At 49.3% G+C, this 20,454-nt stretch overlaps 1 protein-coding gene across 1 annotated transcript in view; it reads right to left on the minus strand.

Moving 5' to 3' along the window:
* The window catches only part of LOC120933431 (calcium-binding mitochondrial carrier protein SCaMC-3-like), a 38,651-nt gene extending 20,655 nt beyond the window's left edge, over positions 1 to 17,996 (minus strand). Inside the window, exons 1-6 of the mRNA XM_040346646.1 lie at positions 17,647 to 17,996; positions 13,843 to 13,969; positions 11,472 to 11,559; positions 8,265 to 8,376; positions 1,352 to 1,510; positions 10 to 162 (exon numbers count right to left, since the gene is read on the minus strand). Of these exons, the coding sequence (XP_040202580.1) occupies positions 10 to 162; positions 1,352 to 1,510; positions 8,265 to 8,376; positions 11,472 to 11,559; positions 13,843 to 13,969; positions 17,647 to 17,796 (789 nt within the window). The 5' untranslated portion in view covers positions 17,797 to 17,996. The remainder of the gene's footprint in view (positions 1 to 9; positions 163 to 1,351; positions 1,511 to 8,264; positions 8,377 to 11,471; positions 11,560 to 13,842; positions 13,970 to 17,646) is intronic.
* Positions 17,997 to 20,454: the final 2,458 nt, after the last annotated feature.

The following is a 20,454-nucleotide window of genomic DNA, read 5'->3' on the forward strand; positions in this document are numbered from 1 at the left end:
TCATCTTACCTGCTCATACGCCATGAATTTGATAGCAGACTCAGGAGCTATTTTCAGTACGTTTATACCGTTCCCCCGCCATAGCGAGCGAAATCCACCTTCTTCTATCATTGCTTTCACTCCCCTCAACATGGAGATCCCGTGAGATTTTGATCCATGTACCTGTAAAGATCGAAAGGGTAAGAGCACAAATTACCATATTTATCGGCGTATAACACACACTTTTTTCCCCTGAAAATAGGGGGCGTGTTAGACGCCGATAGTGTACCTTGAAAGGTAAGAAGGGGGACGAACATAGCCAGAATTCACAAGTCGTTATGTCCTGTTCGGCTCTCATGTCGCACACACAGTCCCGCCTCCGCCACTGGCATTGGACCAGTGTTCTGTCTATCACAGGAGCTGGTCCAATGCCTATGGCGGAGGCGGGACTGTGTGTATATGACTGCCGGGTGAGAGCCGAACAGCCGGAATTCCTGAGCCGTCATCTCCTGTTCGGCTCTCACGTCACACAGACAGTTCCGCCTCCACCACTGGCATTGGACCACTGTTCTATCACAGGAGCTGGTCCAATGCCGATGTTGTGTGTCTGTGCGACTGCCAGTGCAGAGTGAGAGCCAAACAGGAGATGACGGCTCTGTGATTTCATGCTCTGTTTAGGCTGCATTGATGGTGAGGTTGCATTGAGGCTAAAAAGGGGCATTGATAAGGCTGACTGATGAGATGGGCATTGATAAGGCTGCATGATGAGATGGGCATTGATCAGGCCACATTGATCAGGCTGCATTGGTGAGATGTGCTGCAGATGGGCACTGACCCTTATTTTAATTTAAAGATGTTTAGTTAAACAGTTTTTTCCCCCCCCTGAAACTTCCCTCGTAAAATGTAGGTGCGTGTTATACGCCGATAAATACGGTATGTACAGTGAACTCCAACCAAAGAAATAATAAATTGAGACTTCAAAAAGGCACAAATTACCGCAGGCCATAGAAGATGCGATTTTCTTTCCTGCCACCACAGGTTCAGGATAACCCCATTAACACCGACTGAGCTACTGTGTTCTCCTAGCAGGGAGCCGTCCCTGCCGGGAGAACACTGCAATTACTGCTAGCAGCTATAGCCACTGGCAATAATAGCATGTAAAAATCTGACATGGTGGTTGTACCCAAGTTGATTGATGGATCGATTTGGGTACTAAGTGGTTAAAGAACAAACATCCAGCAGATTGAGTTTCCTAGAACTGTCTGTTGACTGCTGAAGAATATCACGCTCACCTATATTAAGGGGGGGGAGAGGTGAACTTCCTTCCGGCACCGCAGAGCCCCGGGAGGAAGTGGGAGAATATCACACTCACCTGCATTAAGACTTTCAGCCTGTCCAGGGGGGCGGTTCCTGTCCTTGACACGGCTCCTGCCACACCTCCTGCCAGGAGCTGCTTCCACCACATACCAGAGCGGATCTCCTTCTTTGAGAACTCATCCGGAACTGCCAGTGACTCGCCTATATCCAGCACCTGAGGAAAAACACAACATGAACTGCCATACAACAGAACAAGGAGAAAACAATGACCTGCTCTACATAGAGGAAAGATCCAACTTCAGCCACCATACAACTTCTCGCAGAGGAACTGTCATGCCTTTGGCCTACAAAGAAATACAGGAATATCTTCTGGACTTGTAATTCAAATAATGTCCACTAGATGTCACTCTTGACAAAGAACTGTTGATGGGCAATGTTCTATGGTAATGTACATTTCCTGTCGTGTTATTGAAAACTGTCTTCATTTCCTATCACAACTCTTATCTTTTCCACTGGACAGTCCACATGGAGTCAGCTAAGCCTGCACCACATGTTTCCTATGTCCTGATCTCCTAAGGCAGCATCGCTGGTATGATAAAGACTTTATCTATATGCCTAGTAGACATTTGTGTTCATATAATTCTTATATGTTCATTTATTTGTTTATCTCTAGTTTCACCATTATTCATACGCATCTTATATGGCCACCACCTGTTCATCGTAATAAAGATGCAAAGTTACAGACAGTCTGGTTATTTGGGATGCAAGGTTTAAGCTGTATGTTGAGCTACATACACGCCAGGGGCAAACGTGTAGCGAGAACAGAACAATGACCTACTCTACAAGGCAAAAATATCAACTAAAGCTTTGAAAAAACTGCGAGTAGGTAGACTCTTGAGATATGAAATGTCTCTTCTGCAATGGACTTAAAGCGGGGGTTCACCCTAAAAAAAGATGTCTAACATTACATCCAGCATACTAACGACATTTACAGTATGCAGGTCTTTTTTTTTTTTTCGCCGTACATACCGTTATATTGTGATTTTCTCCCCGGATTCCCGCGGGACTGGGCGTTCCTATCCCTGGGTTAGATGAACAGTTCCCATGTCGCACAAGGCACGTCACCAGATTTCCGTAAATAGCCGAGCTGCGAGTCGGAGCTATACGGTGCCTGCACCCGCCGCGTAGAGCTGACGGCGCAGGCGCCGTATAGCGCCGACTCGCAGCTCGGCTATTTAAGGAAATCTGGTGACGCACCTTGTGCGACATGGGAACTGTTTTACCAGACGTCAATCATCTAACCCAGAGATAGGAACGCCCAGTCCCGCGGGAATCAGAACCCGGGGAGAAAAATCACAATATAACGGTATGTACGACGAAAAAAAAAAAAAAAAAGACCTGCATACTGTAAATGTCGTTAGTATGCTGGATGTAATGTTAGAATTTTTTTTTAGGGTGAACCCCCGCTTTAACTTCTCTGTCCTCTTTAAAATATACACTAATCTGTGCATGAGCAGCTCAATTTACATTCCAGCGTGATGCCAGTGTGCCAGGATGACTGAACTCTTGGACATTTTTATCCATTAGATAATCCAAAGTCAGCCAATTAAGACAGCCGAAGACACAGCACCCAAAAGAAGCTGGTAAGAAGATGCCGCAAAGGAATTCACGGATGTTGGACCACTGAAGCCGGGGTGATGCACATTTTAGTTGCACACCTAAGAACAGTGACCTGTTCTATATGGAGGAATGGCCCAACATCAACTACCACATAACTGCACACCGAGGAACAATGACCTGTTCTGTATAAAGAAAAAAGATCCAACATCAACTGCCCTATACAGTAACTGCAGACCGAGGATTTGAGGAATGATCCAATATCAATAATATAACTGGTAACCAAGGTAAAGTAACCTGATCTACATGGAGGGGAGATCAAACATCAACTACCATATAACTACACACCGAGGAACAATGGCCTACATGAAGGGAAGATCCAGCATCAACCACCATATAACTACACCGAGGAACAATGGCCTACATGAAGGGAAGATCCAGCATCAACCACCATATAACTACACCGAGGAACAATGGCCTACATGGAGGGAAGATCAAACATCAACTACCATATAACTACACCGAGGAACAATGGCCTACATGAAGGGAAGATCCAGCATCAACCACCATATAACTACACCGGGGAACAATGGCCTACATGTAGGGAAGATCCAGCATCAACCACCATATAACTACACCGAGGAACAATGGCCTACATGGAGGGAAGATCAAACATCAACTACCATATAACTACACCGGGGAACAATGGCCTACATGAAGGGAAGAGCCAGCATCAACCACCATATAACTACACCGGGGAACAATGGCCTACATGAAGGGAAGATCAAACATCAACTACCATATAACTACACCGAGGAACAATGGCCTACATGGAGGGAAGATCAAACATCAACCACCATATAACTACACCGGGGAACAATGGCCTACATGAAGGGAAGATCCAGCATCAACCACCATATAACTACACCGGGGAACAATGGCCTACATGGAGGGAAGATCAAACATCAACCACCATATAACTACACCGGGGAACAATGGCCTACATGAAGGGAAGATCCAGCATCAACCACCATATAACTACACCGGGGAACAATGGCCTACATGGAGGGAAGAGCCAGCATCAACCACCATATAACTACACCGGGGAACAATGGCCTACATGAAGGGAAGATCAAACATCAACTACCATATAACTACACCGAGGAACAATGGCCTACATGGAGGGAAGATCAAACATCAACTACCATATAACTACACCGGGGAACAATGGCCTACATCAGGGGTCTCAAACTGGCGGCCCTCCAGCTGTTGCGAAACTGCAAGTCCCATGAGGCATTGCAAGGCTGACCGTTACAATCAAGACTCCCAAAGGCAGAGGCATGATGGGACTTGTAGTTTCGCAACAACTGGAGGGCCACCAGTTTGAGACCCCTGGCCTACATGAAGGGAAGATCCAGCATCAACCACCATATAACTACACCGAGGAACAATGGCCTACATGGAGGGAAGATCAAACATCAACTACCATATAACTACACCGGGGAACAATGGCCTACATGAAGGGAAGATCCAGCATCAACCACCATATAACTACACCGAGGAACAATGGCCTACATGGAGGGAAGATCAAACATCAACTACCATATAACTACACCGGGGAACAATGGCCTACATGAAGGGAAGAGCCAGCATCAACCACCATATAACTACACACCGAGGAACAATGGCCTACATGAAGGGAAGATCAAACATCAACTACCATATAACTACACACCGAGGAACAATGGCCTACATGGAGGGAAGATCAAACATCAACTACCATATAACTACACCGGGGAACAATGGCCTACATGAAGGGAAGATCCAGCATCAACCACCATATAACTACACCGAGGAACAATGGCCTACATGGAGGGAAGATCAAACATCAACTACCATATAACTACACCGGGGAACAATGGCCTACATGAAGGGAAGATCCAGCATCAACCACCATATAACTACACACCGAGGAACAATGGCCTACATGAAGGGAAGATCAAACATCAACTACCATATAACTACACACCGAGGAACAATGGCCTACATGAAGGGAAGATCCAGCATCAACCACCATATAACTACACCGGGGAACAATGGCCTACATGAAGGGAAGATCCAGCATCAACCACCATATAACTACACACCGAGGAACAATGGCCTACATGAAGGGAAGATCAAACATCAACTACCATATAACTACACACCGAGGAACAATGGCCTACATGAAGGGAAGATCAAACATCAACTACCATATAACTACACCGGGGAACAATGGCCTACATGAAGGGAAGATCAAACATCAACTACCATATAACTACACCGAGGAACAATGGCCTACATGAAGGGAAGATCCAGCATCAACCACCATATTGCTGAACACCATGTAACTATTACTACATTGAGGAAAAGGTCCATGCACACGCATTCCCGTACAGACCAGACAACGGCACCTATGCGTGCCTGTGCGCGCACGTTAGCGCTACTTGCCTTTAAACCGACAGCAGCTGCACTGGTGCATTGCTGGTTGATCTGCAGCTCTGTACCCAGTAACCTGTGAACCTGTTTGCTTATTACCTGTACCGACCCGGCTCTGTTTGACTACCCATTATCTCCAATCCTGACCTTCGGCTTGCCTTTGACCCTGCATCATCTTCTGTTTACCTGCTGCCAGACCTTGCCTGTTTATCTGACCACGCTTCAGCCTGCTTTATTTAACTGCCCAATTACCTGCTCCGACCCGGCTTGTCTGACCCTGCTACTGCCTGCTGCTTTTCTCTGTATTGCTCCTGTATCTGACCCGGCTTGTCTGACCCTGCTACTGCCTGCTGCTTTTCTCTGTATTGCTCCTGTATCCGACCCGGCTTGTCTCACCCTGCTACTGCCTGCTGCTTTTCTCTGTATTGCTCCTGTATCCGGCCCGGCTTGTCTCACCCTGCTACTGCCTGCTGCTTTTCTCTGTATTGCTTCTGTATCCGACCCGGCTTGTCTGACCCTGCTACTGCCTGCTGCTTTTCTCTGTATTGCTCCTGTATCCGGCCCGGCTTGTCTCACCCTGCTACTGCCTGCTGCTTTTCTCTGTATTGCTTCTGTATCCGACCCGGCTTGTCTGACCCTGCTACTGCCTGCTGCTTTTCTCTGTATTGCTCCTGTATCCGACCCGGCTTGTCTGACCCTGCTACTGCCTGCTGCTTTTCTCTGTATTGCTTCTGTATCCGACCCGGCTTGTCTGACCCTGCTACTGCCTGCTGCTTTTCTCTGTATTGCTCCTGTATCCGACCCGGCTTGTCTGACCCTGCTACTGCCTGCTGCTTTTCTCTGTATTGCTCCTGTATCCGACCCGGCTTGTCTGACCCTGCTACTGCCTGCTGCTTTTCTCTGTATTGCTCCTGTATCCGACCCGGCTTGTCTCACCCTGCTACTGCCTGCTGCTTTTCTCTGTATTGCTCCTGTATCCGACCCGGCTTGTCTCACCCTGCTACTGCCTGCTGCTTTTCTCTGTATTGCTCCTGTATCCGACCCGGCTTGTCTCACCCTGCTACTGCCTGCTGCTTTTCTCTGTATTGCTCCTGTATCCAACCCGGCTTGTCTGACCCTGCTACTGCTTTTCTCTGTATTGCTCCTGTATCCGACCCAGCTTGCAAAAACAATAAGGATATGGACAGCCGCACTCCAGTAACTTGAAAAAAGACGTGCCCTTTATTGGGTACAGGAAAAAATGCACTACAGATATCAGCACACAGTGGGATAAACAGCTGACGCGTTTCACATTGAGTGTCAATGCTTAATCATAGCTGACCCAGCTTGTCTGACCCTGCTACTGCCTGCTGCTTTTCTCTGTATTGCTCCTGTATCCAACCCGGCTTGTCTGACCCTGCTACTGCCTGCTGCTTTTCTCTGTATTGCTCCTGTATCTGACCCGGCTTGTCTGACCCTGCTACTGCCTGCTGCTTTTCTCTGTATTGCTCCTGTATCCGACCCGGCTTGTCTGACCCTGCTACTGCCTGCTGCTTTGCTCTGTATTGCTCCTGTATCCGACCCAGCTTGTCTGACCCTGCTACTGCCTGCTGCTTTTCTCTGTATTGCTCCTGTATCCAACCCGGCTTGTCTGACCCTGCTACTGCCTGCTGCTTTTCTCTGTATTGCTCCTGTATCTGACCCGGCTTGTCTGACCCTGCTACTGCCTGCTGCTTTTCTCTGTATTGCTCCTGTATCCGACCCGGCTTGTCTGACCCTGCTACTGCCTGCTGCTTTTCTCTGTATTGCTCCTGTATCCGACCCGGCTTGTCTGACCCTGCTACTGCCTGCTGCTTTGCTCTGTATTGCTCCTGTATCTGACCCGGCTTGTCTCACCCTGCTCCAGCTTACTGCTGATCCTGCACCCACCAGCTCATCAGGCCGCTGACCTGCAACTGCCTCTGCTGCCACCTGCAGTCCCAGCCATCCCTGCAGGGTCATCATCCTTCTACTGTGCCAGCTACTATAACTGTTCCAGGCCCTCCTACCTCACCGTGCTCTCGAGTTCACTGTCCCCACTCCAGTGACTCCTGAGCCAGGGCTGTAAGAGAGGTCTCCTCCTACAAAGTCAGGCTCTACTACAGGGGTGCGTTTAGTACATAACAGATATACAGGTGACCACTAGAGGGATGCTAATGGAACTGTCTGATATACAGGTAAGCACTACAGCAGGGGTCTCCAAACTGTGGCCCGAGGGCCAGATGTGGTCCTTTGCTAGCCTTTATCCGCCCCTCTGGCACCAATATGAGGTACTATTTCTTCCACCAAAACCAACAAGGGGGCACTATTTCTTCCACTGATATCAATGATGGGATACTATTCCTCCTACTAATAGGGGCCCTACTCCTCCTCCTACTGACCACCAAACCTGAGGTCATATTGATTATCACCGATGAGGGCCAAGGACATTTTCTGCCCCCGCTGGCCACAATCTGGACCTTCTAAAGTCTGAAAGACAATAAACTGGCCCTTTGTTTGAAAAGTTTGGAGACCCCTGTACTAGGGGGATGCTAACTGATCTGTCCGATATACAGGTGGCCACTAGAGGGATGCTAACTGAATGGTCTGGTATATAAAAAGGTGGCCACTAGAGGGAGCATCTACACAGTAAAGTAAATAAGCGCACAACACATCAGTTATTATTTTAGGTTTACCACACGGCCACAATGTAAATTGGCAATCACCGAAAATACATTCTAATGCCCCTTTGAATCATTATCTGACCAAAACCAGAGTCTTTACAGTCATGAGATGGAAATAGTTTCACTTGTTTTAGGCCTCCAAAGCATTTTAAAGAAGAATGGTCTGTGTTTACCTCCCACTGATATACTCACTGTGGAATGCTTCCAATAAGTGATGACCTCTTCCATATTGTGCAGCGCATTCAGCAGGAAATGATCCCTCCATTCCAGCCAATCAATGGTCAGCGTCCCGTCACGGTCCATGCTATAAAGAAACACTGCGTCAGGGCCCATTGTTTTAGAGGCATGGTTTGTGGAATGACAATAAGCTGCACAAAGCGGTATTTATATTAGGAAAAATACCTAGGCTGGCATTGCTAACCTCTCCAGAAAATGCCAGTCACCTGGCCGTTTAGATAAATCTCTGGCTTCAGTACTTTCTCAATCACTGACCCAGTAATGTAGAGATCTGTACAGATCAGAGCAACGTTGTGCAAAACCACTGCACAGAGTAGGTAAGTAGGACATGTTTATTATCTTAGAAAAAAGAAAACCTATGTTACGGAATGGTAATTCTACGAAACCTTCCAGGACGGCACACCTGAAGTAGACCTGCCGTCCTGGAACGGCGATAGGAGAAAAATCACACCTTTACAGTCACTTTATGCTACAGGTAAGCCTATAATAGGGCTTACCTGTAGCTACCAAGAATATCTCCTAAACCTATACAGTTTAGGAGATATCCCCTGTATCTGCATGTGCGGACATCATCGGCACATGCGCACTGAAGCAACGGCACGTACGTGCCATTATTGGTGGCTCCCACGCGCATGCACAGGAGGGTCGTCATCACGGCTCAGGCCATTCACAGCACCGGAGCCCGCGATACCTGGAAGTAACTCCGAGAGCGATGTCGCTGGTCGAATCGGTGTACGAGGACAACTGCGGGGCTTAGATCTAAGGTAAGTAGTACATAATAGGCTAGTATGCTATGCATACTAGCTCATTATGTCTTGCCTTGCAGGTTGTTTTGTTTGTGGGTTCACAACCACTTTAACCACTTAAGGACCGCCTCCTGCACATATACGTCATCAGAATGGCACGGCTGGGCACATCAACGTATATGTACATTGATCTTTAAGCCCAGTCGTGGGCCGCGGGCGCACTCCCGCGACCCGGTCCGAAGCTCCGGGACCACGGGACGCGCGGACCCGATCGCCGCTGGAGTCCCGCGATCAGTCCCCGGAGCTGAAGAACAGGGAGAGCTGTGTGTAAACACAGCTTCCCCGTTCTTTACTGTGGCGGTGTCATTGATCGTGTGATCTCTTTTATAGGGATCCACAATCGATGACGTCACACCTACAGCCACACCCCCCTTCAGTTGTAAACACACATGAGGTCACACATAACCCCATCAGCGCCCCCTAGTGGTAAACTCCCAAACTGCAGCTGTCATTTTCACAATAAACAATGCAATTTAAATGCATTTTTTGCTGTGAAAATGACAATGGTCCCAAATATGTGTCAAAATTGTCCGAAGTGTCCGCCATAATGTCGCAAGTCACGAAAAAAAATCGCTGATCGCCGCCATTAGTAGTAAAAAAAAAAATGATTGATAAAAATGCAATAAAACTATCCCCTATTTTGTAAACGCTATAAATTTTGCGCAAACCAACCGATAAACGCTTATTGCGATTTTTTTTTACCAAAAATAGGTAGAAGAAAACGTATCGGCCTAAACTGAGGAAAAAAAATATATTATTATTTATTATAGCAAAAAGTAAAAAATATTGCATTTTTTTTCAAAATTGTCGCTCTATTTTTGTTTATAGCGCAAAAAACAAACAAAAACCGCAGAGGTGATCAAATACCACCAAAAGAAAGCTCTATTTGTGGGGAAAAAAGGACGCCAATTTTGTTTGGGAGCCACGTTGCACGACCGCGCAATTGTCAGTTAAAGCGATGCAGTCCCGATTTGCAAAAAGGGGCCTGGTCCTTTAGCTGCATTTTGGTCCGGGTCTTCACGTGATTTCCTACGACCGACAGCTCCATCTAGTGACTGTAATGTGGCATTTTATTCTGATTGAGGTATTTCAGAAAAAAAAAAAAATAATAATAATACTGCATTATGGCCACAAGATGGATCTGATAAACATAGGAAATTATTGCATTAAAGTGGTTGTAAACCCTTACATACCACGTTTACCTACAGGCAAGCCTATAAAAAAAGGCTTACCTGTAGGTACCTGCACGGTTTAGGAGATATTCACCACATACGCTTGCATGCGCACTGAAGAAAGGGCCCATGCCATGACCGTCCGCGCTTGGGAGTGACGAAACGTGACTCGGGCCAGTCACAGAGCTGGAGTCCGCGGCCCCGGAAGGAAGAGGGGTGAAGATGTATGCTTCCTCCAGCGGGGACATCGTGGGCTTCGTTTGCAGGTAAGTGGCACATAATGGGCTAGTATGCGATGCATACTAGCCCATTATGCTTTGACTTTGCAGGGAACAAAAGAGGAAGTAAAACCCATCAAGGGCAGCAGCGTATGTCAGACAAATGATGTAGCTAGGAGCCATTAACCATTTCGCTGCCAGGCCCTGTGCGCCATTTTTACACTCAGGTGGCCAGGCCATTTTTCGTAATTTTTTTCATTGCTTTTTTATTTGTCCCTTACAGCTTTCAGAGTTTGTTAAAGACCCCCCCCCCCCCCAAACCATATATTTTCTGAAAGCACATGACTAGCAGAAGACAAATAAGGTGCTACTGATTTTTAGGGCACAATGATATTTGCGCAAAGGTTTATCAAATCAATATGTACGTTAAAAATACATTAAAATCATTATTAGCAGATAAAAACACAGTACATTTTACAAAATGTCTACTAAATATAAAAGCTTAAATAAATAAATATTTGACATTTTTAAATTACTCCTCTTTGCAAAATGGTGAAATTTGAACGTACGCAAAAACGTAAATAACCAAATTTCTCTAAAAATCTAAAGGTTTTCTTGTTCCCTTACAGCTTTCAGAGTTTGTTTAAGACCCCCCCAAACCATATATTTTATGAAAGCATAGGGTCATTGTAAACATTTTCAGGAGCTTAGTTCCACTTTAATGACCATACAAACAGCACCTATCACATGCCCAGAAGTCATGTGACAGGTAGGCACCTTGGGTCACAGCAAGCTGAAATCAGGTGTGGATTGTTAGCTTTTCTGCCAAATTAACCATCCCAAAACAGAGGAAGGGCTATCCTTATGGATTTATGATCAGAGTTTTGCGATTGGTTGAAATGATCCTAAATGGAAAGTAATACACTACATGGGAACTGGACAGATATGAAGTCTCTGTTCTCTCACCTTAGCAGGATTTTGTGGGCCTGGTCTGGTGTGATATGGACCCCAAGGCTCTGAAAACACTGCTGTATTTCAGACACGTCGATGCGACCTGGAAGGGTGAGGGGAGAAAAAAAACAAATTAATACTTCTTTGATATAAAATAGATTTTGCCATCCGCCTTCCTTCACTGTGGAAACATGATCCCCACTGCCCCCCCTTACTCACTGCGGACACAAGACCCCTACTGCCCACCCTCTACTCACTGCGGACACATGACCCCCACTGCCCCCTTCTACTCACTGCGGACACATGACCCCCACTGCCCCCTTCTACTCACTGCGGACACATGACCCCCACTTCCCCCTTCTATTCACTGCAGACACATGACCCCCACTTCCTCCTTCTACTCACTGCAGACACATGACCCCCACTTCCCCCTTCTACTCACTGCGGACACATGACCCCCCCTTCCTCCTTCTACTCACTGCGGACACAAGACCCCCACTGCCCACCCTCTACTCACTGCGGACACATGACCCCCCCACTGCCCCCACTTCCCCCTTCTACTCACTGCGGACACATGACCCCCACTTCCTCCTTCTACTCACTGCAGACACAAGACCCCCACTGCCCACCCTCTACTCACTGCGGACACATGACCCCCCCACTGCCCCCACTTCCCCCTTCTACTCACTGCGGACACATGACCCCCACTTCCTCCTTCTACTCACTGCAGACACAAGACCCCCACTGCCCACCCTCTACTCACTGCGGACACATGACCCCCCCACTGCCCCCTTCTACTCACTGCAGACACATGACCCCCACTGCCCCTTCTACTCACTTCCTCCTTCTACTCACTGCGGACACATGACCCCCACTTCCCCCTTCTATTCACTGCGGACACATAACCCCCACTGCCCACCCTCTACTCACTGCGGACACATGACCCCCCCCCACTGCCCCCTTCTACTCACTGCAGACACATGACCCCTACTGCCCCCTTCTACTCACTGCAGACACAAGACCCCCACTGCCCACCCTCTACTCACTGCGGACACATGACCCCCACTGCACCCTTCTACTCACTGTGGACACATGACCCCCACTGCACCCTTCTACTCACTGCGGACACATGATCCCCACTGTCCCCCTTCTACTCACCTTTTGAACTACAGTGCTGCTGAGAGGAGGAGTTTCAGGAGGCGGAGTCAGTACAGGAATCACTGTTTGCCGGCAGCAAGGTACCATGGGATATGTAGTCCTTAAAAATTAAAGCGGAGCTCCACCCTAAAGTGGAACTCACGCTGATCGGCACCCGCCCCCTCTCCAGTGTCACATTAGACACCTTTCAGGGGGAGGGGGGTGCAGATACCTGTCTAAAGACAGGTATTTGCACCCACTTCCGGCCACACGCTACGGGCAAAAGACGGGTTTTTCTGACTTCCCGTCTGTCGCACGTTGTGTGCTGGGAACACTCGGCTCCCAGCACACAGCGTGTGAGCCAATCAGCGGGCGCAGCGCGACTCGCGCATGCGCCGTAGGGAACCGGGTAGCGAAGCCGAAGCGCTTCACTTCCTGGTTCCCTCACTGAGGATGGCGGGGGGGGGCAGCAGAGTGACGAGCGATCGCTCGTCCTCTGCTGCGATCGGCGCTGGACTCCAGGACAGGTAAGTGTCCTAATATTAAAAGTCAGCAGCTGCAGTATTTGTACCTGCTGGCTTTTAATATTTTTTTATACTGGCACATCCGCTTTAAGGAGAAGCTGAAAAGCATGCAGGGATTCCAGGAAGTTGTGGAAAGACGGCCAGCAGAACTCACAACATGAGAAGAGATTTTCACGTAATTTTATATCGGGTTGTCAAAGATAATTATTGTTTGTATTGTTAATACAATGCTTACGTTATAAGCCAATTAAAAAAATCAGCTGGGGTGTCAACATCACGGGATCCCTGGACAGGTAAGTGTCCTAATAATAAAAGTCAGCGGGGGGGGTAAAATATCGCCCCCCAACTGGCTTTTTTACCGATCCTCAGCCACATATGTAAGCGAGGCCCTGCTATGATGTGCATTGTGTGAATAAATGTGATTGGACCCTATGAGACTAGCTATAAGCTGACATAGAAAAGGGAACTAAAAGTAGTAATAAAATGTGACCAATCAAATGACGGATGAATAGGAGAAGTGAGTACAGCTCCGTACAGTAAACTTCTCATAAAGGTAAAAACATAAGAAGCTAAAATTTGCGGTACAAGGCGCCTAGCTTTAAGGATCACTACTGTGAAAAGAAAATATATATTTCCGGTCCCCCCCCACCCCCGTCAGGGCTATCCCTCTCCCTCTGTACGTGTGTGGATGAGGATAGAATTACGGATGTGTTATATATACACACCATCTTTGTTTCTGTCCAAGCTGTTGAACATGATGAGCAGACGTTTCTCTCTCTCCACCAGATATCGGGTGAACTCCTCGAAGCTCAGCTGCCCGTCCTGATCCGTGTCTCCGACTCGCAGGATCTCCTAAATACAGATAAAGAGAGGCCGTGAGTGAAGCCGACCCACACGGTCGTGGAACGCCAAACTCCGATACTTAACCACTTCAATACCGGGCTTTTATACCCACCTCCATACCGCGCCTATTCTGGCACTTCTCTCCTACATGTACAAATCATCATTCTTTTGCTAGAAAATTACTCAGAACCCCCAAACACTATATGTTTTTTTTAGCAGACACCCTAGGGAATAAAATGGCAGTCAGTGCAACTTTTTATCTTGCACGGTATTTGCGCAATAATTTTTCAAACGTATTTTTTTTGGAAAAAAAATGGTTTCATGAATTAAAAAATAACAAAGAACAGTAAAGTTAGCCCAATTTTTTTGTAAAATATGAAAGATGATGTTACATCGAGTAAATGGATACCTAACATGTCATGCTTTAATATTGTACACACTCATGGAATGGCGCCAAACTTCGTTACTTAACCACTTAAAGGGGTTTTCCACCTTTTTTTTAAGTTTATTAAAAGTCAGCAGCTACAAAAAGTGTAGCTGCTGGCTTTTAATAAACTGACACTTACCTGCTCCACGGCTCCAGCGACGTGCCGGCCGGGGCTCCGCTCCTCGCCCCCCCCCCTCGCCGGCCGGCGTCTCCATTCTTAGTGTGGGCACCCGGCAGTGACAGCTTTTGGCTTCACGGCCGGGCACCCACTGCGCATGCGCGAGCGGCAGTGCGCATGCGCAAGCGGCGCCGTCCGATTGGACAGGCGCTCGCCTACAGGGAGGGGCTGTGAAAAGGCGATTAGGCTAATCGCCTTTCCAGCCCCTCGGCGGAAGAAGGAAGTGGGACAGGAAGTCCCCTTCTCCTGAAGCCCCCACTCCCCCCCCCCCAAAAAAAATGATGTGGCATGTAAGGGGGCGAGGAGTGGGTTAAGCGGAAGTTCCATTTTTAGGTGGAACTCCGCTTTAAGACCCGGGCCTTTATGCAGGTAAAAGACCTGGCCAGTTTTTGCGATTCGGCACTGTGTCGCTTTAACTGACAATTGCGCGGTCGTGCGACGTGGCTCCCAAACAAAATTAGCGTCCTTTTTTCCCCACAAATAGAGCTTTCTTTTGGTGGTATTTGATCACCTCTGCTGTTTTTATTTTTTGCGCTATAAACAAAAATAGAGCGACAATTTTGAAAAAAATGCAATATTTTTTACTCTTTGCTATAATAAATATCCCCCAAAAAAAATCTTTTTCCCTCAGTTTAGGCCGATACGTATTCTTTTACCGATTTTTGGTAAAAAAAAAAATCGCAATAAGCGTTTATCGATTGGTTTGCGCAAAATTTATAGCGTTTACAAAATAGATAGTTTTATTGCATTTTTATTAATACTAATGTCGGCGATCAGCGATTTTTTTTCGTGACAGCGACATTATGGCGGACACATCGGACAATTTTGACACATTTTTGGGACCATTGTCATTTTCACAGCAAAAAATGCTATAAAAATGCAGTTTGGGAGTTAACCACAAGGGGGTGCTGAAGGGGTTATGTGTGACCTCATATGTTTTTCTAACTGTAGGGGGGTGGGGCTGGATGTGTGACGTCATTGATCGTGTTTCCCTATATCAGGGAACACACAATCAATGACGCTGCCACAGTGAAGCACGGGGAAGGTGTGTTTACATACAGCTCTCCCCGTTCTTCAGCTCCGGGACCTATCGCGGGACTCTGGCAGCGATCACGGCCGTGGAGCTTCGGACTGGGTCACGGGCACGCAACATACGGCTGGGCACTTAAAGAGGACGTACAGGTAGGTACTTGTGCCCAGCCGTGACATTCTGCCGACGTACATCTGCAGGAGGCGGTCCTTAAGTGGTTAAAAATCTCCATAGGTGACGTTTTGAAATGAATGCATTGCATGAATGTATGTTATTGTTGCCGGCCGCTGCCGCTGGTCTATTCAGGTGGCCGGACATTGAGCGCCGACCACCTGAATAACGGCAGCTGGTTGGCTGTGCGGAAGTGCCTATCAGAGCCAGCGGCTTTCCGAGTACAGCCCTCGTCTCCCAGATGTATTATCCAGGGAACGTACGGGGGGGGGGGGGGGGGGGGCGTTCCTTGGATAAGACTGACGGCCGTCTCAGCCAATCAGGTTCACAGATTCTGGTTACTGGTAACCTAATTGGCTGAAGCGTCACCAAGGTGGGAGAAGAAGACATCGAGGGACGTCAAAGGATTAAGGTAAGCGCATTTTACAGGGCACAGAGGCGACAATTAAAGGGCACAGTGACATGCACAGTGGCAACAATGGGCACAGTAGTGACAATGGGCACAGTAGTGACAATGGGCACAGTAGTGACAATGGGCACAGTAGTGGCATCAATGGACACAGTAGTAGCATCAATGGACACAGTGGCAACAATTAAAGGGCACAGTGGTGACAATTGAGGGGCACAGTGGTGACAATTGAGGGGCACAGTGGCTGCGTTTGATGGCATGGCACAGTGGTGACAATTGATGGCACAGTGGCTGCATTTGATGGGCACAGTGAGGCTGCAATTTTTTTATTTTTTGCGTTTGCGCCCCCCAAAAATTTTGAGCACCAGCCGCCACTGAAAAGGGGTACATCAATCGGAATTCGGAAGGGAAGCATTTTCTGATTCAATGGTTGAGTTTGCCCATTGCTGCACTTAGATGGCGCTTCCCCGTCTTCCTATACTGGAATTACACAGGAGAGCTGCAGGAAACAGCATGCCATTCAGGCAGGAATTGTATTGTATTCCTATTCAGATCACATGCAATTATTTTCAGGTAGTCCCAGGGGTACCTACCTTCCCGGTCTCCTCCCCTCCCCCCAGTCCCAGGGATACCTACCTTCCCGGTCTCCTCCCCTCCCCCCAGTCCCAGGGATACCTACCTTCCCGGTCTCCTCCCCTCCCCCCAGTCCCAGGGATACCTACCTTCCCGGTCTCCTCTCCTCCCCCAGTCCCAGGGATACCTACCTTCCCGGTCTCCTCCCCTCCCCCCAGTCCCAGGGATACCTACCTTCCCGGTCTCCTCTCCCCCAGTCCCAGGGGTACCTACCTTCCCGGTCTCCTCTCCTCCCCCAGTCCCAGGGGTACCTACCTTCCCGGTCTCCTCTCCTCCCCCAGCCCTATGAGTACCTACCTCCCGGTCTCCCCCCAGTCCCAGGGGTACCTACCTTCCTGGTCTCCTCCCCCCAGTCCCAGGGGTACCTACCTTCCTGGCCTCCTTCCCTAGCCCTAGGAGTACCTACCTTCCCGGTCTCCTCCCCTCCCCCCAGTCCCATGGGTACCTACCTTCCCGGTCCCCTCCCCCTCAGTCCCAGGGGTACCTACCTTCCTGGTCTCCTCACCTCCCACCAGTCCTAGGAGCACCTACCTTCTCGGTCTCCTCCCCTCCCCCCAGGGGTACCTACCTTCCTGGTCTCCTCCCCTCCCCCCAGGGGTACCTACCTTCCCGGTCTCCTCCCCTCCCCCCAGTCCCAGGGGTACCTACCTTCTCGGTCTCCTCCCCTCCCCCCAGGGGTACCTACCTTCCTGGTCTCCTCCCCTCCCCCCAGGGGTACCTACCTTCCCGGTCTCCTCCCCTCCCCCCAGTCCCAGGGGTACCTACCTTCCCGGTCTCCTCCCCTCCCCCCAGGGGTACCTACCTTCCCGGTCTCCTCCCCAGCCCTAGGAGTACCTACCTTCCCGGTCTCCTCTCCTCCCCGGACCCCCAGGGCCTCCAGCCCGGCTCTGAGCTCGGCGATATCCACATGTCCGTCCTGGTTGGAGTCCAGCAGTCTGAAGAGGTCGGAGTGTCTCCTCTCGGTGTCGGGGTCCCGGGGCCCCTCCATGCTGGGAGATGATGAGGGGAGCCCTGTGGCCCCCGGGGGCCCCTCCTCCTCCTCCTGCCGGCAGCCCCCCTGTGTCTCTGCACGCAGCTGTAGTAATGCCCACACTCCTCAGTCTCTATGGAGAGATCAATGTGTGTGTGCCGGGCCCGCCCGCAGACAATTCACACTCCAAGACCAAAACCGCCCGACCGACCGACCGACTGACTGACCGCCGCCCGCACTGCGGAGCTCTCCAACTGCTGAGCCCCGCACAGTCTCACTCCCAGCGCTGCACTCTCCTCACACCACCCTACACCTGTACAGCCCGCTACCGCCCCCTGCCGCCCGACTTCCCTCACACAACACCCTTTATTCTTCATTATTCACATGTTTTACTATTAATTATTTCCCACATTCCCAAATGTCTGTATTTATTTATTTATTTATTTATTTGGAGGGGGCGGGGCCTCTTATCAGAGAGGAGGAGATCAAGAAAGGGGAGGGGAGATCAAGAAAGGGGAGGGGAGATCAAGAAAGGGGAGGGGAGATCAAGAAAGGGGAGGGGAGATCAAGAAAGGGGAGAGGAGATCAAGAAAGGGGAGGGGAGATCAAGAAAGGGGAGAGGAGATCAAGAAAGGGGAGGGGAGATCGAGAGAGAGGAGAGGAGAGGAGAGGAGAGGAACTTCAGAAAGGGAAGAGTAGATCCAGAGAGGAGAGAGGAGATCAAGAGAGAGAGGGGATCCAGAGAGGAGAAAGGAGATCCAGAGATGAGCTAGAAAGAAGAGATCTAGAGAGGGGAGAGGGGATCCAGAGAGGGGAGAGGGGATCCAGCGAGGAGAAAGGAGATCCAGAGATGAGCTAGAAAGAAGAGATCTAGAGAGGGGTTCCAGAGGGGGAGAGGGGATCCAGCGAGGAGAAAGGAGATCACGAGATGAGCTAGAAAGAAGAGATCTAGAGAGGGGAGAGGAGAAAGGAGATCCAGAGATGAGCTAGAAAGAAGAGATCTAGAGAGGGGAGAGAAGCTCCAGAGAGGAGAAAAGAGATTCAGAGATGAGCTAGAAAGAAGAGATCTAGAGAGGGGAGAGGAGCTCCAGAGATGAGCTAGAAAGAAGAGATCTAGAGAGGGGAGAGGAGCTCCAGAGATGAGCTAGAAAGAAGAGATCTAGAGAGGGGAGAGAAGCTCCAGAGAGGAGAAAAGAGATTCAGAGATGAGCTAGAAAGAAGAGATCTAGAGGGGGAGAGGAGCTCCAGAGAGGAGAGATTAGCTCCAGAGATGAGCTAGAAAGAAGAGATCTAGAGAGGGGAGAGGAGCTCCAGAGAGGAGAAAAGAGATTCAGAGAGGAGCTAGAAAGCAGAGAAGAGATCTAGAGAGATGGCCTCCAGAGAGGGCAGAGGAGAGGAGATCCACATAGTGAAGAGGAACTTCAGAAAGGGAAGAGGAGATACAATGAGGGGAGAAGAGCTCCAGGGAGTGGCTATCCAGGGAGGGGAGAGGAGCTCTAGAAAGCAGAGAAGAGATCTAGAGGGAGGAGATGCGATCCAGGGGGTGGGGAGGGGAGAAGAGCTCCAGAGCAGAGAGGATCTCCAGAGACCAGAGAGGAGATCCAGAGGAGGGATATGGCCTTCAGAGAGGGCAGAGGAGATCCAGAGAGGGGAGAAGAGCTCCAGAGAGTGGAGTGGAGATCCAGGGAGGGGAGATCCAGAGAGGGGAGAGGAGCTCTAAAAATCAGAGAAGAGATCTAGAGAGGGGAGAGGAGATCCAGAGAGTAGGAAGGGGAGAAGAGCTCCAGAGCAGAGAGGAGACCTAGAGAGCAGAAAGGATCTCCAGAAATCAGAGAAGAGATCCAGAGAAGAAAGATGGCCTTGAGACAGAAAGCTGGAGGAGCGGACACCGGAGCCGCGGCGGCTGCTGCCCGCACTCCAGGAGAGGACACCACAGCCCTACTACACAAGTGGGTAAATGCCGGGCCGGACCGCCTGGGGGGTGCTGTTTTAGTCCCGTGCCACGCCACCGGAGGGGTGTTGTTTATTTGCCCCCCCCCCAAAGAAGAACCCACCAGCTGCCACTGGTTATGTCTCTATATTGTTTCAATACTACACGTCAGTGGTGGCTGTTGCTCCATTTTTTGGGGGTCCCCCCGCCAGGTCTGCACTTACCCTATCCAAGTCGCGAGCGGCTTCCCTGGCTTCTCCTCTCGGCCAATCCGGTCTTAAGACCCGCTTCCTGTCCTGATTAGCCAGTAGGAGAAGCAGGAAGACAATATCGAATGTCACGAGTGGGTGGGATCAGGGCGCAGTGCTCTGCACCCCAAGCCCAGCCTTTTTACAGCCAATCAGAGCCTCGGGCTCTTATCATGTGCTTCAAAAATAAATAAATTGTAGAAATCTATGTGTCCGGTGCCCCGCATTGGAGATTAGGGGGCTGGCGCATGGGGATTAGGGTGGCAGCGCCCCTTATGGACCGGCCGCCGCTGCTACACGCGATCTTAGCCGAAATACGTTCTTCACTTCACCAAATTATCAGGAGATTGAAAACTCTTATGCCGCGTACACACGATTGGAAAATTCCGCCAAGAAAAGTCCGATGTGAGCTTTTGGTCGGAAATTTAAACCATGTGTATGCTCCATCGGAATTTTTCTGTCTGAATTTCCGCCCAAAAAAATTTGAGAACTGGAAAA

This window comes from Rana temporaria, chromosome 3 (assembly GCF_905171775.1).
Source record: "Rana temporaria chromosome 3, aRanTem1.1, whole genome shotgun sequence".
Lineage (NCBI taxonomy): Eukaryota > Metazoa > Chordata > Amphibia > Anura > Ranidae > Rana > Rana temporaria.